This window comes from Mytilus trossulus, unplaced genomic scaffold (assembly GCF_036588685.1).
Source record: "Mytilus trossulus isolate FHL-02 unplaced genomic scaffold, PNRI_Mtr1.1.1.hap1 h1tg000233l__unscaffolded, whole genome shotgun sequence".
NCBI lineage: Eukaryota > Metazoa > Mollusca > Bivalvia > Mytilida > Mytilidae > Mytilus > Mytilus trossulus.
In genome coordinates this window covers 535,390-551,704 of record NW_026963314.1, presented here as the reverse complement: position 1 = coordinate 551,704, position 16,315 = coordinate 535,390, and the positions used below count along the sequence as shown (strand labels likewise).

The window sequence follows — 16,315 nt, the reverse complement described above, 5'->3', positions numbered from 1 at the left end:
AATGTTGTTATAAAATCGTGTTGACAAATATTTCGGCTCAACAAATGGCCTTCTTCTTGTGTCACAAGTTTTAACAATACTGATACATAATGTACAAGGTGTGAAAATAGATCAGTGATAATACAGGTAAGTTTTGGTCGATTGATTTTAATCCTGAATATCATAATTTAAACAAAACACTTTAAATCAATATACGTGACTGTGTATATTAACAATAAAAATAAGTGAAAAACAAGACTGTTAGTATTTCTTATTGATGCCGTTTGGGTGATGTACATTAAGTTCCTTTATCCAAAAGCTTTCCCGAACCTGTCGCTGTGTATCACTCCAGTGAATGTTCTGTTCAATCACTAGAATTTTCATGCGGTTAAAGTCATCAAGTTTGTGATCCGACTGTCTGAAGTGCTGAGAGACTGGAAGAAGTGGCTTCTTCGAGATATCACTCCTATGGCCATTGAGGCGTTTGTGGAAAGGCTGCTTTGACTCACCAACATATTGGAGGCCACAAACCGAACATTCTAGTATGTAAATAACATTCATACTTTTGCAGGTAACATTGCAAAATATCTTATAGTTATTTTCGGTTGCCTTACTGTGAAATGTTGACGAATGCTGCATCTGTAAACAGCATTTGCAGCGTTTTTCTCCACACGAACGACATTCTCCAGGAGTACTTCTATTATCAGACAATTCAGCCCGCACTAGTAGGTTCCGCAGACTACTAGGTTGCCTAAAAGCTATCATTGGAGGCTCAGGGAAAATCTTGGACAGTTTGGAATTCTTTTCAACTGATTTCCAATGCTCACGAATGACACCAAAGCTGTTTTTGAGAGATGGGTGATAAGTAAGAACACATGGAGTCCTTTTATTTTTCTTTTTAACTTTGTATTCCAATAGTTCACTCCTCGGAATTGACTCCGCTTTCTGAAAGCTCTTTTTGATATTTCTGTGTTTGTAGCCCCTTTTCTTCAAGCGAGTTTCAAGTTTACGCAGTTGTCTTTTAGTTGTTTCTGTGTTGGAGCATATTCGCTTGACTCTAAGGGCCTGACTGTATGGAATGCTCTTGGTAAGATTAGCAGGATGGCAACTTTTAGGGGACAAATATTGATGAGTGTCAGTAGGCTTAGAATATAAATCTGTAGATATGATGCCCTCTGTGAGCGAACTTGAAGTATCGAGGAAGGCGATTTTGGATTTAGACTTCTCATGAGTAAATTTGATACTATGATGTATGTTGTTGGCATGAGTGATAAAAGTGTCTAAATCCTCGTCGCTTTTGTTCCATTTCATATCCACATCATCTATAAATCTAAACCAGGTAAGCGGTTTTTCGATGGAAGTTTCAAGGAGTTGTTTCTCTAATTTGCCCATAAATATGTTGGCATATGACGGAGCCATTTTGGTGCCCATGGCAGTTCCATTTACTTGCAAATAATGATCTCCATCAAAAGTAAAGTTGTTTTTCTTAAGTACCAGCGTGAGCATTTTGACCAGGCATTCAGTAGGTGGATATTTTACTGGTCTGGAATTCCAAACTTCTTTGCATGCATCGATGCCATCTGCATGTGGAATATTAGTGTAGAGGGAGGTAACATCCATGGAAACAAGAGTCGTGTCGGAGGGGAGTGGGTTTAAGGCCTGCATTTTTCTAAGATAATCGGTTGTATCTTTGATGTGAGATGGTAAGTCTTCAACATGTTGACGAAGATGGAAGTCAACAAATTCCGATATTTTTTCCGTCGGATGACCGTTCGCTGAAACTATAGGTCTTCCTGGGTTATTGGCCTTATGAATTTTAGGTAATAGATAAAATCTGCCCGGTTTTGGGTTTTCTGGTTTCAAATACTCAAGAGTTTTGTAATCGATGAAACCATCGTCATGCATTTCTACCAAACTATTAGTAATATCTCTGCTAAAAGATGTAGTAGGCTCTTTTTGATATTTCTGTGTTTGTAGCCCCTTTTCTTCAAGCGAATTTCAAGTTTACGCAGTTGTCTTTTAGTTGTTTCTGTGTTGGAGCATATTCGCTTGACTCTAAGTGCCTGACTGTATGGAATGCTCTTGGTAAGATGAGCAGGATGGCAACTTTTAGGGGACAAATATTGATGAGTGTCAGTAGGCTTAGAATATAAATCTGTAGATATGATGCCCTCTGTGAGCGAACTTGAAGTATCGAGGAAGGCGATTTTGGATTTAGACTTCTCATGAGTAAATTTGATACTATGATGTATGTTGTTGGCATGAGTGATAAAAGTGTCTAAATCCTCGTCGCTTTTGTTCCATTTCATATCCACATCATCTATAAATCTAAACCAGGAAAGCGGTTTTTCGATGGAAGTTTCAAGGAGTTGTTTCTCTAATTTGCCCATAAATATGTTGGCATATGACGGAGCCATTTTGGTGCCCATGGCAGTTCCATTTACTTGCAAATAATGATCTCCATCAAAAGTAAAGTTGTTTTTCTTAAGTACCAGCGTGAGCATTTTGACCAGGCATTCAGTAGGTGGATATTTTACTGGTCTGGAATTCCAAACTTCTTTGCATGCATCGATGCCATCTGCATGTGGAATATTAGTGTAGAGGGAGGTAACATCCATGGAAACAAGAGTCGTGTCGGAGGGGAGTGGGTTTAAGGCCTGCATTTTTCTAAGATAATCGGTTGTATCTTTGATGTGAGATGGTAAGTCTTCAACATGTTGACGAAGATGGAAGTCAACAAATTCCAGTAAGATACAGTCACAGAAAATAATTATATTCATAAGTACGTCTGAGTCAGTGACAACCCTACAACAGATGTATCCATCGGATCGCCATCAATGATGGTGATACATGGCTGTGTACATAATGTATATACAACTCGTCTAAACATCAACCCAACAATGTTAGATCTGTAAATTTGCTTTCGCAAATTTTTGGTTCTTCCCTCGCCGGGATTCGTACCCATGCTACTGTGATATCGTGACACCAAATCGCCTGCACTGCAGCCGTCCCGCTAGACCACACGACCACCTGGGCTCTCAAAAAAAGAGCTTTCGGTGGCCATATGTTACCTTTCCACGTCAGTTTTAATCTAGCGGCGTACTACAGTACATGATATATAAGGCATGAAGATGTTATTGTTACAGATCAGCTAAATTATCTATAGTAAAGGATCCTACAAATTAATGTAAGATACAGTCACAGAAAACAATTATATTTATTAGTACGTCTGAGTCAGTGACAACCCTTCAACAGATGTATCCATCGGATCGCCATCAATGATGGTGATACATGGCTGTATATATATATATATATTCTGCAGGAACCTTAGCTTTAATACTATGTTCAAATTAAAAAAAAAAAATTTACTTTCAGCAGACTACAAAAAAAAAAATTACTAAGCATTTATATTTTACTTAAATTAAGTATTCTTTTGTATTACTCATTACTAGGAATTACTTACGAATTACTCACTATAACTAGCAATCACTCATATCTTTACTGGAGATGAAAATAGTATACTAAAATGCAGTATGAAAGTAACTGTTACTTTTTTTGCAGTAATTACTTCTGGTAACATGGATAAAGAAACTTGTTATTCCTAAGTAGGTTTAGGCACTACATAATGGTGTTTGCTTGTATAAGGCGGATTATATATATTGTAGGTTTTAGTCTTGAAAATTGCAGACGTTTAGATAACAATGTTTGTATTTAATGTTTATTCGATAAAGCTGCTAATGATATTATTATTGTTTGACGTAAATTTTACATTGAGGTTCTAAGAAAGGAAATCACCAATTCACCAACATTCCAAATGACTCCATTTTCAGAAAACTAAATCTGTAACAAACATAAAGTTTTAGCCATCGCTTTACAAGCAGAGCCACATACAATGAAAGTCCCAACTATGTATTGGCTTCCGAAGCTACACAAAAACCCTTACAAATATAGATTTATTTCGTCTTCAAGCCATTGTTCAACTACTAAATTGTCTATTCTTCTTACCAGCACACTTGATACAATTAAAAACCTTACACTAAATTGTTCAAATAAGGCCATCGAATATAGTGGAATAAATTACTTTTGGAGTGCCAAGAACTCGTTGGAATTACTTGAAAAACTGCATGCTTATAATGGTGATTTTGAATATGTTCAAAGTTTTGATTGTTCTACCCTGTATACCACATTGCCTCACATTCTCATTAAGAAAAAATTCACACACCTTATTAAATGGGCATTCAAAAAATCCGAATGTGAATATATATGTTCAAACTCTTTTATGTCATTTTTTAGTAGCAATAAACAAAAAAACTATGTTAATTGGACATGCTTTGATACTATATATGCCCTTGAATTTTTACTAGATAACAGTTTGGTTCGCTTTAGGGATTCCGTATATCGTCAGATTATCGGAATTCCAATGGGGACTAACTGTGCACCACTTATTGCGGACCTCTTTTTGTATTGTTATGAGTTACAAATTATGACAAAAAAAAGCAAAGACCCATCAAAACAACATCTGATAAACAAATTTAATAATACTTTTAGATATTTGGAAGATATTTTGGCTCTCAATAATGACGACTTCAGTATGAATATTAATGAAATTTATCCTGCTAAACTTACTTTAAATAAAGCTAATACTAACAATGACCACTGCCCTTTTCTCGATCTTGATATCTATATCACTAACGGAAAGCTGAATACTCAAATTTATGATAAAAGGGATGATTTTTCATTTCATATCGTTAATTATCCGTTTTTAGATGGTGACTTTCCCTTGTCACCATCTGACGGTGCTTCTATATCTCAACTTGTACGATTCGCTCGTGTATGTAACGATGTTTTAGATTTTAACGAGAGAAATGTATGTATTACTTAAAAATTATTACACAAGGGTTTTACGATATCACAAACTAGTCAAAACATTTACTTAATTTTATCATCGGTATAAAGAACATCATTCGTAAATATAGTTCAACATGCAGACTTCTTATACGTTCAGGTATTTCACATCCAATTTTTTTATGGAAATATTCTTTATAAAGCACAAAGGTGTCAGTATTCACCTCAGAAACTTACAAAACCTTTGAATAGACTTATTAAGAAGGGATATAATTACGATACTGTTGTCAAGTCATTAAAGATTGCATATTTTGGCGTTAATATTGAGTCCCTGATAAGGTCTTTGCGTCGGAACTAAACACATGTGTTGGCATGACACGGGTTATGTTCTTCTCATATATGTTATGATTGTATAATACTAAACCCCTAACGGGAAGGAGTATGCCTGATGTTCATATGATGAAATCATAATCTTTCAGTCAGTTTAATTGAAGTCTGGAGCTGGCATGTCAGTTAACTGCTAGTAGTCTGTTGTTATTTATATATTATTGTCATTTTGTTTATTTTCTTTGGTTACATCTTATGACATCAGACTCGGACTTCTCTTGAACTGAATTTTAATGTGCGTATTGTTATGCATTTTCTTTTCTACATTGGCTAGAGGTATAGGGGGAGGATTGAGATCTCACAAACATGTTTAACCCCGCCGCATTTTTGCGCCTGTCCCAAGTCGGGAGCCTCTGGCCTTTGTTAGTCTTGTATTATTTTAATTTAAGTTTCTTGTGTACAATTTGGAAATTAGTATGGCGTTCATTATCACTGAACTAGTATATATTTGTTTAGGGGCAAGCTGAAGGACGCCTCCGGGTTCGGGAATTTCTTGCTACATTGAAGACCTGTTGGTGACCTTCTGCTGTTGTTTTTTATTTGGTCGGGTTGTTGTCTCTATGACATATTCCCCATTTCCATTCTCAATTTTATTATTCTTCATTTAAATGTTGAGTGTGGCGCACAACACTTTCTATTACGAAAAAGATAACACATTTTCAATAGAATGCACTGTGCCGCGCACAACACTATCTATAAAAAATACGTTGTATGGGAAATGGTATGTAATGCTTAAAACGATATCATGCAAAATAAACATGGAATTTCAAACACAACAAATCCTGCAAATTACATAATTAGAAATAAATCCAAATTGAAACAAAATACCTATTTTTAGATAATATTTTGAAATACTGAAAATCTTCAAATTACCATTTTTCATTTTTAATATAATTTTTATAATGTAAACTAACATGACTTAGTTCTCCTAAAATTGATAATTAACTATTTTTGATGAGAAGTTTTTGATTTGAGACTGAAAAAATATTCGGCCAATCAGAATTAAGGTTTCATATGAAATTGGTAAGCTATTTTTGAAAATTGGCTGGAACTCATTTAGATTTGAATTTGAACAAAAATATTCTGAGTTTGTTGAAATACTTGCACGATTGACAAGCATGAAAGGAAAAGAGAACCTTATTAAAAGACACTGTGTGGGTATTCATGTGTCTGGCTACTTTTGTGTTATTAAATGAAAACGTAGCACAAAGAGTTGCCTGGGAGGTAGCACATGTAAACTTAAAACAAACAAGAATAGAAATTGTTTTAAACAAGGGATATATAGTATATAATTATTCTTTATAAAGGGATGTTACTTTTTCAAATTATTTACATTTATAATACCAAAAAATATTTTAATCTTTAAAATATATTGTACATACATACAATTTATATGTAAAAGAATTACTCAAAACCTTCAAATGAATTTACTGTTTCAAGTAATTGCATTTCCCGAAATTACTTGCATTAAGTAAAAGAATGGCTTACAAGTGATACACGAAATACAAAGAGTATTAAAAAAACCTCATCAATATGAAAGGAATTACTTACTTTTATTATTACAAATATTTAATATGTATTAAACGAATAACTTACTTTCATTAACAATATAAACAGAAATTAAGCATTGCAAAATGGCCACCTACGGTGTTTTTTTTTGTTACGAAAGAGATGCCCACACACGTCACACAGTGACTTAAGAGACAACTCTTGTTGAAAGCTTAGCAAAGTAAAATCTAACAGCGCATACACTTTACTGTTCAATATAAGAAATATATTATCGACATATTGCGGAACAAAAATGTATTGAAAGAACACAATTCGGCGTAAAAAAATAATAACAATAATAATCGGAAGAAAATGGTAGGTCTGTATACAAAAAAAAGTGAAAAGACCCAAGAATTCTTGCCGACATTCTTCTTTATTATTGTGAGGCTGACTTTATACAGGAATTTCAGAGGAAGAAAGCTAAGAAGTTAGCAACACGACCGAAATGGTCAACTCACCCCTTTAGGAGTTATTGTCCATCTGCTTCCTTTGTTTAATATTCACATACATGACATAAACCAAGGTGTACCATGTAAAGTGCCTCTAGCCTTTGTGATTATCGTATGACTTTTATTTTAGTTCACTTCTATGTTTTTGAGTTTTCCCTTTGCTAGTAAACATTGCTAATAAGGGACAAGTTGAAGCCCGCCTATTTGTGGCCTTTGTCTGTGTTCTGCTCTTTTTTCGGGTTGTTGTCTTAATAACACTTTTGCAATTTTATTCTTAATTTCATTTCTTGTATTTGTCTTTACAATCATTACTTGAACTGTTTAGTCTTATTTTGGTATTATCAATTTGTTTTGGCGTCCTTTTTGTTAATGTGCTTTTTATATTTATAAAAGAGAAAACGTGGTATGATTGGCAATGATACAACTCTACAAAGGAGACTAAATGAACCAGACATTAACAAATATAGGTCAAGGCATGGCCTTCAACAATGAGCAAAGCTTATACCACATAGTCCGCTATAAAAGACGTATACATTACAAAATTAATGTAAAACATTTCAAACTATACGGTGACCCTATAGTTGTTAATGTATGTGTCATTGGGTCTCTTGTGGAGAGTTGTATCATTGGTCATCATACCACATCTTCTTAATCATTGGATTATCAGTTTTTATCAGAGGTCTGTGGTTTTCTCCGGGCACTCCGTCTTTTTTCAGCAATTCAAACTGGTCATCTCGGAATAGCACACAAAGTAGTGATAAAAAGTGGCTGTCAAACAAAGACCATCAAATCAAATCTATTTATTTGATGTGTTTGAGCTTTAAGTATTGCCATTTGCATATGGAGTGTCTAGAATTTTCCTCGACGTTATATTTTTGACAGACATACATCGAATTATATATATTTTTTTAAAAGTTATTCGTTTTACAGGTAAAACATATCGGTTCCAGTGTTTATACATATCCTCAGTTTTATTAGCTGTCATGATAATAGTTGTGATATTCGTTTGTAAGTATAAATAACACAAATCAAGAATCATTTCACATAAAAAGCAAAGTAAGATAATCAAGACCAATGTTGACAAAATATCTGTTCTGTAACCACAAATATGTTAAGTGTGATTAAAGCAACCTCCAATACCTTATGCTCTATGGTCGGGTTGGTGTCTTTTTGACTAATTCCCCATTTCAATTATTAATTTTCTTTTACTAAATAGAATTATTATGTTGTCGAAATGCAAAACCAACTAACAAATCATCTGTAACCCAAAAGGAGAGTAATATTCATGTAAGTTTTTGAAGAACAAACAAACAAACAAAAGGCATAAGATATACAATGTAACACATATCGAATGCACTTTCGGTATATGTTTTACGTTTTTTTGGTTAATTATTTAGGGAGATTATTAAAATCTTATTTAGCGTTTCACTTTCGGTTGTCGCATAATTAATTTAAAAGTATGTTGATAAATATTGAAATTACAAAGAAACTACTGAATACCATCATGCATATTTGTCTTATATCGATTTGAGTATATTGTTTAGTTTTTTTGTTTGTTATATTGATATAAGAATGTGGTAATATGAGTGCCAATGAGACAACTCTCCATCCATGTTACATTTTTTGAAAGTAAACCCTTATAGGTCAAAATATACGGAAGCCGATAAGGGCCATTCAAAAAAAATAATTTATGTCGTAATTACGACATAGCATGTCGTAATTTCGACATAACATGTCGTTATTACGACATCGCTATGTCGTAATTTCGACATAACATGTCGTTATAACGACATCGCTATGTCGTAATTTTGACATAGCATGTCGTAATAACGACATCACTATGTCGTTTTAACGGCATGTTATGTCGTAATAACGACATCGCTATATATAAAAGAATATGTATTATGATTGCCAAGAGATTAAATGACACAGATATTAACAACTATACGTCATCATAATGCCCCCAATAATTAGAATAGCCCCCGCATAGTCAGCTAAAAAAGAGGGAGGAAAGGTACCAGAGGGAGAGTCCCCGAAATGCTGTGTTGCAGACAGTGTCATTATTCAATTATAAGCTCCCTTGGTAAAACTCCAAATTTCATATTTAATGCATTTTATTGTTAAATAATTTACACGAAGCTTAATAAGTATATATTTGTTAATTGCATAGCTTTTGCTATTTGAATTCATTGGTTAAATATATTTATTTATATTGTAAAGTTTAATATTTGCATCGTCGCAAAATCTTTGGATACCTTCTTTGAATACCTTCAGTGAGAAACTTATATATTTTATAAAAATCAATGGAGGTTTAAATATCTAACGTATTGAAGTGGCTGAACAGACACATTAGGGAGATAATACTATGTGAATGTGCGAGCCTTACTTGTCAGCTAAGCTTCCCATCTCCCTAAAAAAAGCGCTCACTACATGGCTTCCTGTAATAAGGGTGAATTATAGTATCATTTGCTCTAATGCTACTTTCAACCGTTGGGCACGATATTCCTACAAAACGTTACACTTAAAATGCGACGTCGAAGAGGGTCTTTGACTTCTATTAATTTTTGCAAGTTTTATTCGGTTTTTTATATTGTTGGTTGATTCTGGTTCTGTTCGTTTTGTGATGTCATTTTATCAAAAAATTACCTCGAGTTGTAGAAATCGATATAATAATGTTTACCCTTTAAGTTTTTTCAACTTAAAAAGCAGTACTGACGCAAGTAATGTAGGAAGGAAAGATGGGACGGAAGTACATGTTTACGGTTTTCATATTTTTTTTTATCATAGGATGTTTAACTTTCAAGTTGCATATCATCTGTCATTGTAAAATTTCTATATCGTAATTCATCCCCAATACAAATATATCTGACACTGCAAGTAAATCGAACATTTTTACCCTTGGTTCAATTTGAATAGAATTGTATTTTCCCTGACACATAAGTTGTCGAAATACACCCCTTCAATTACTTGAACCTTGGCTTGAGTATTATTTCTCAAGTCATCTTCAGATATATACATTTTAAAATATAGTAATCTACTCCTGGGTCGTCCGCGAAAACGGCAAACAAAAATATAATCCCGTTTTTTTTTTAATTCTATGAAACGGTTTTCGTTGCTGTTTGGGATTCGTCTTTCAATTACCTCCATTTCATGCACAAGTTTATATTGACGAAAAGTTCCGGCTTCGCTAATACAGGAATTACTTTCATCACGAAATAGCAGGACAAATCGCGAAGTAAAACATTCCGTGAACCGGTATTAAGTATTTTGATATTGATGATTGCACCTAACTGAAGTGACGACTTTAAATGATCTATTTCGGAGTACTTCCGTAACATAAATTTCAATATATTTTACAAAATTGGATTTTCCCCCCATTTCCAAATTCTTTAAAATAAATCGTTAAAAGCTATACAATTAATAAAAATTGCAAAATTTAACCTGTGTCGAACCTATTTCCCCGGGCGGAGTCTTTAGCAACATGCACTATTTTTTTTTGGCAGCAATCATTAACATCTTTCTCCAAATTTCATGACACGATTTTTTTTAATTATCATAAACATTTAATTGAAACTTTAGCACATTTAACGTCAGAAATTAGCGTCTTTAGGATTATAGACGTTTTCAGACATTTGGAAAAATTGGCTACCGTTTTGTAATGTATGGAAGCATTTTATTCCTTTAAGACCCAAATATGTAGTTAATAAGGAAAGAATCTTGGCATTTTTTACTCTTTGTATATCTAACTTTTGTTTTGATCAATTATAAAAAAAATACGCCTTAACTGCTTTGAAAAATGAAATATAAACTTAGACAAAATGGCTACCGTTTGAAAAACGACTGTGTAGAGAAGATTTTATTGAATCAGCAATATTTGAACTCACATGAGGCAAATATTTGTACTTTTGTTAGACATTATTATTGTCTTACTATTTTTATTCATTTTCTACTATAATGTGCAGTCGAGTCAAATGAAATTTGGCGGCCAGTAAAATAACGGCTTTAACGCCACAAAGAACAGACACATGTCGTTGTTTCTGTCAAGAATTAAGAAGATCAGAGAATAAGAAATAGGATCACTATACATAAGAGTTAAAACAGTTTTTCATAAATGTAACGTTGGATGGTGACATCCGTTTTTTTCACATAGCTTTCTTTTTTTTAATCCTCAAATATACTAGATATTTCTTAGGAGATGATCAAGAGCTGTAAAAACATAATTCAAAACATATATTGAATTGTTTTAATATTGGTTCGTGTTTTCTAACATTTTTATTTTGTTTTGCGAATGAAATTTCGAAGATTCTGTTTTAAATCCTAGGGGTTCTAGGAACATCGCGCGTGCCCAACGTTTAAAAGTAGAAATAGAGCTATCAATACTTCAATACACCCTTATACCAAGAAGCCAAGTAGTTTGCGCTTATTTAAAGAGAGATGGAAAGCTTGGCTTGACTTGGTTGTACAATTACAGTCCTCTAATAATTCCACATTTCTTTCTTCCATTATGTGTGATTGCATAGCTATTCTACGACCGGTAATTTGTTAATCTAAACGACTTTGTCTGACTGCTCAGCCCTCTAGCACTGTGGACCATGTTAATCTACATTGGTATCTATAACTTATATAAATTTTTCACTGAAGGTATCCAAAGAAGGTAACCAATGATTTGCGACGATGCAAATATTAAACTCTACAATATAAATAAATATCTTCAACCAATGAATTCAAATAGCAAAAGCTATGCTATTAACAAATATATACTTATTAAGCTTCATGTAAATTATTTAACAATATAATACATTAAATATGAAATTTAGAGTTTTACCAAGGGAGCTAATAATTGAATTATAACACTGTCTGCCACACAGCATTTCGGGGACTCTACCTCTGGTAGCTTTCTTCCCTCTTTTATAGCTGACCATGCGGGGGCTTTTATAATTATCGGGGACATTATGATGACGTATAATTGTTAATTTCTTTGTCATTTAGTCTCTTGCCAGTCATAATACATATTCTTTTTAATATAGCGATGTCGTTATAACGCCATAACATGTCGTTATTACGACATAACATGTCGTTAAAACGACATAGTGATGTTGTTATTACGACATGATATGTCGAAATTACGACATAGCGATGTCGTTATAACGACATGTTATGTCGAAATTACGACATAGCGATGTCGTAATAACGACATGTTATGTCGAAATTACGACATGCTATGTCGTAATAACGACATAAAATATTTTTTTGAATGGCCCTTATCGGCTTCCGTAAAAATACGGTCTTAAACCATACAGTAAGCTATAAAGAGACCAACATTAACTAGTGTAAAACCATTCCAACGGGAAAACCAACGGTCTTAACTATATAAAAACGAGAAGGACTTAGGTTTCAGAAGAAAAAAAATGCTAATATACCCTAGTAGCGGTATAGTTCATATTTGGAATGGCAAAACGTTCAAACATGTTTCCCTCTCGTTAAACTAAAATGCGTATCATGAAAATATATCTTGGTCAGATGACTGTTTTATGCTTTCACTTAAATAAAGGCAACAGTAGTATACCGCTGTTCAAAACTCATAAATCCATGGACAAAAAACTAAATCGGGGCAACAAACCAAAACCGAGGGAAACGCATTAAATATAAGAGGAGAACAACGACACAACACCGAAACGCAACAGCACACAGAAACGGACCAAGCAACAGACAATACACCACGAGAATAACAAATATAACATCAAAACCAAATACATGAATTTGGGATAGACAAGTACCGTGCCACGTCTTATCTCAAAAATAAGAGAAAACACAAACGAATCAACGTTAAAATGCAACACACACACAGAAACGAACAATATTATAACAATGGCCATCTTCCTGACTTGGTACAGGACACTTTTAAAGGGGAATAAAAGTGGTGGGTTGAACCTGGTCTTAAGGCATGCCAAACCTCGCGCTTTAATGGCACAGTTAAATATAACATTGAAATGAAAACAAAATATTACAGGACTACAATACAAATAAAAAGCAGAACATATTAGACAAAGAAAAGCATGATTAATAGATAACAAAAAGCATTCTGTGTTTTCAGACATGTTTGCGGGTTTTAAACATGAACAACGTAAGTCTGACTATTATTTAATTATTAATATCACTCACCCATGTATTTGCTTTATAATATTAAACATAAAGAAGCTATGACAGCGATGATTATCCCAATATATCTAATTTATATCGTATTTTGTCTTACGCACCAGCATTATGTATACATAATGTATCTTATCGATTCATATAAACATGGTATATATGTCGTGTACAAGTTGCATACTACTGTTGCATACTACTGTTGCCTTTATTTAAGTGAAAGCATAAAACAGTCATCTGACCAATGTGGTCATTTTTATAAATTTTTATAAATTTCCTGTTTACTAAACTTTGAATTTTTCGAAAAACTAAGGATTTTCTTATTCCAGGCATAGATTACCTTAGCCGTATTTGGCACAATTTTTTGGAATTTTGGATCCTCAATGCTCTTCAACTTTTTACTTGTTTGGCTTTATAAATATTTTGATATGAGCGTCACTGATGAGTCTTATATAGACGAAACGCGCGTCTGGCGTACTAAATTATAATCCTGGTACCTTTGATAACTATTTACACCACTGGGTCGATGCCACTGCTGGTGGACGTTTCGTCCCCGAGGGTATCACCAGCCCAGTAGTCAACACGTCGGTGTTGACATGAATATCAATAATGTGGTCATTTTTATAAATTTCCTGTTTACTAAACTTTGAATTTTTCGAAAAACTAAGGATTTTCTTATTCCAGGCATAGATTACCTTAGCCGTATTTGGCACAATTTTTTGGAATTTTGGATCCTCAATGCTCTTCAACTTTTTACTTGTTTGGCTTTATAAATATTTTGATATGAGCGTCACTGATGAGTCTTATATAGACGAAACGCGCGTCTGGCGTACTAAATTATAATCCTGGTACCTTTGATAACTATTTACACCCATGGGTCGATGCCACTGCTGGTGGACGTTTCGTCCCCGAGGATATCACTAGCCCAGTAGTCAACACGTCGGTGTTGACATGAATATCAATAATGTGGTCATTTTTATAAATTTCCTGTTTACTAAACTTTGAATTTTTCGAAAAACTAAGGATTTTCTTATTCCAGGCATAGATTACCTTAGCCGTATTTGGCACAATTTTTTGGAATTTTGGATCCTCAATGCTCTTCAACTTTTTACTTGTTTGGCTTTATAAATATTTTGATATGAGCGTCACTGATGAGTCTTATATAGACGAAACGCGCGTCTGGCGTACTAAATTATAATCCTGGTACCTTTGATAACTATTGTACAGGTTATAACATGTACAAAAATATTGTACATGTTATAACTTGTATGATGCAAAAGTACAAGTTATAACATGTACAAAAGTACCTCATACATGTTATAACCTGTACAAAATATTGCTTAAAAATGGTTTTAACTTGTACAAAATTTAAAATAAATCTTAAAGAAGTCAGTAAAATATACATTTGAATTCACCATTGCATAAAGAACAACAATAAATAGGCCAAAACGTGTCTTTTTCTGTAAAGGACAATGATCACAAAGTTTCAGAAATATGTGTTTCATGAATAATGTTGGCAAAATGTGTTTTCATGTAATCTATGTTTTTATGCAGTCCATCATGGTTTAAATAAGTGTGACACTATTAACTTAAAGCTTGCATTCCTTAATAAAATTGAGAATGGAAATGGAGAATGTATCAAAGAGACAACAACCCGACCATAGAAAAAACAACAGCGGAAGGTCACCGGAAATGACAATTACATAAGATACTAGTTTCTAAATTTTTCGTAAAATTTAAGAACGATTCTAAATAATTTTTGGGATACTCCTCACTCTCGTTTTTATAGCATGCAAAGACTAAAACAATGTCTTATATGCTTACTCTGTAAAGCAAGAGAGAGAGCTGAAATAGTTTTCATTGGACCACGCTTCATTATCAATATCTTCGGATCTACTCTTTAACATTTTTGACCTTCATCATGACTTACAGTTGGGTGCAGACCAAGCATCACATAAAGTAAACGCAAGTTAACGCCGCTTGCACATATTTCGTTAGTTAACTTCAAATTTCCCGTTTACTAGTAAACGCCCGTTTACTATAATTACGTTAACGCGGTCGAAATGGAAATTTCTAATGTCTAACCGAGTAAACGGGCGTTTACTTTGTGTCCGTTTAGTCAGTAGTAAACGGGCGTTTACTTCAGAATTTGTTAAATTTATTTTTACGTGCACTAAAGAGTAAACGGGCGTTTACTACATATTTTAAAAGTGTATTTTTACGTGCACTTGAAAGTAAACGCGCGTTTACTTTTCGCGTTAACTGATTGGCTAAATTTAGAAATAAACTTCAAGTTCATTTCTTCATTTATTTTATAAAAAACGACCTTTAGTCTTTGTATTTTACGTATATGTGTTTTAAACCAGAACTATTAAAAAATTCTTTTAATTCGAATACATGTATTAATTTTATTCAATCACACACAATCAGTTCCATTAAGTCTATTATTTTTACTTATTAGCAGATTTTCTATTTTTTCTTTTCAAAAGTTACATGTACAAATATCGATACGGAAAAAAAGGTTATCCGCGACATCGGAAAGATATTTTTTATATGATGGGATATAAACATCATGGTTTACGTTGTTTCTTTCCCCATTTTTAATTGTCTCTTCGAATTCCTAACTATAACTCGGTGCATTTAAAACATAATTTTGAATCGAAATTCCCCTCGTTTGTCTTGGATTAATATGATTTAAGCTTCAGTTTTGACAAATTATCAAACGTAAATTGTACAGGGGTTTTTATAAAGTGTAACATAAGTATGTACGTCATTTGTACCATTCCGTCAATTTAAATGTTCAAATATTGCGATCCTTTGCAAGGATTTATAACTGATTTACTATTCAGGTATATAGAGTGCTAATATGGTCTGTGTTGGTTGTTCCCGACAAATAATTTTATAATACGAGTCAGTCGTATGAAAACTACTGAAATTTGTTTCAATTCAATATTTTTAAT

At 33.4% G+C, this 16,315-nt stretch overlaps 1 protein-coding gene across 1 annotated transcript; it reads right to left on the bottom strand.

Moving 5' to 3' along the window:
* Positions 1–240: 240 nt before the first annotated feature.
* Positions 241–1,884, bottom strand: LOC134701153 (uncharacterized). Its single transcript, XM_063562297.1, has one exon. It carries the CDS (start codon positions 1,882–1,884, stop codon positions 241–243), a length of 1,644 nt encoding a protein of 547 aa, XP_063418367.1.
* Positions 1,885–16,315: the final 14,431 nt, after the last annotated feature.

Coding starts and splice junctions, on each gene's coding strand:
- LOC134701153 (XM_063562297.1), bottom strand. CDS start 1,884: ATGCATGACGATGGTTTCATCGATTACAAAACTCTTGAGTATTTGAAA.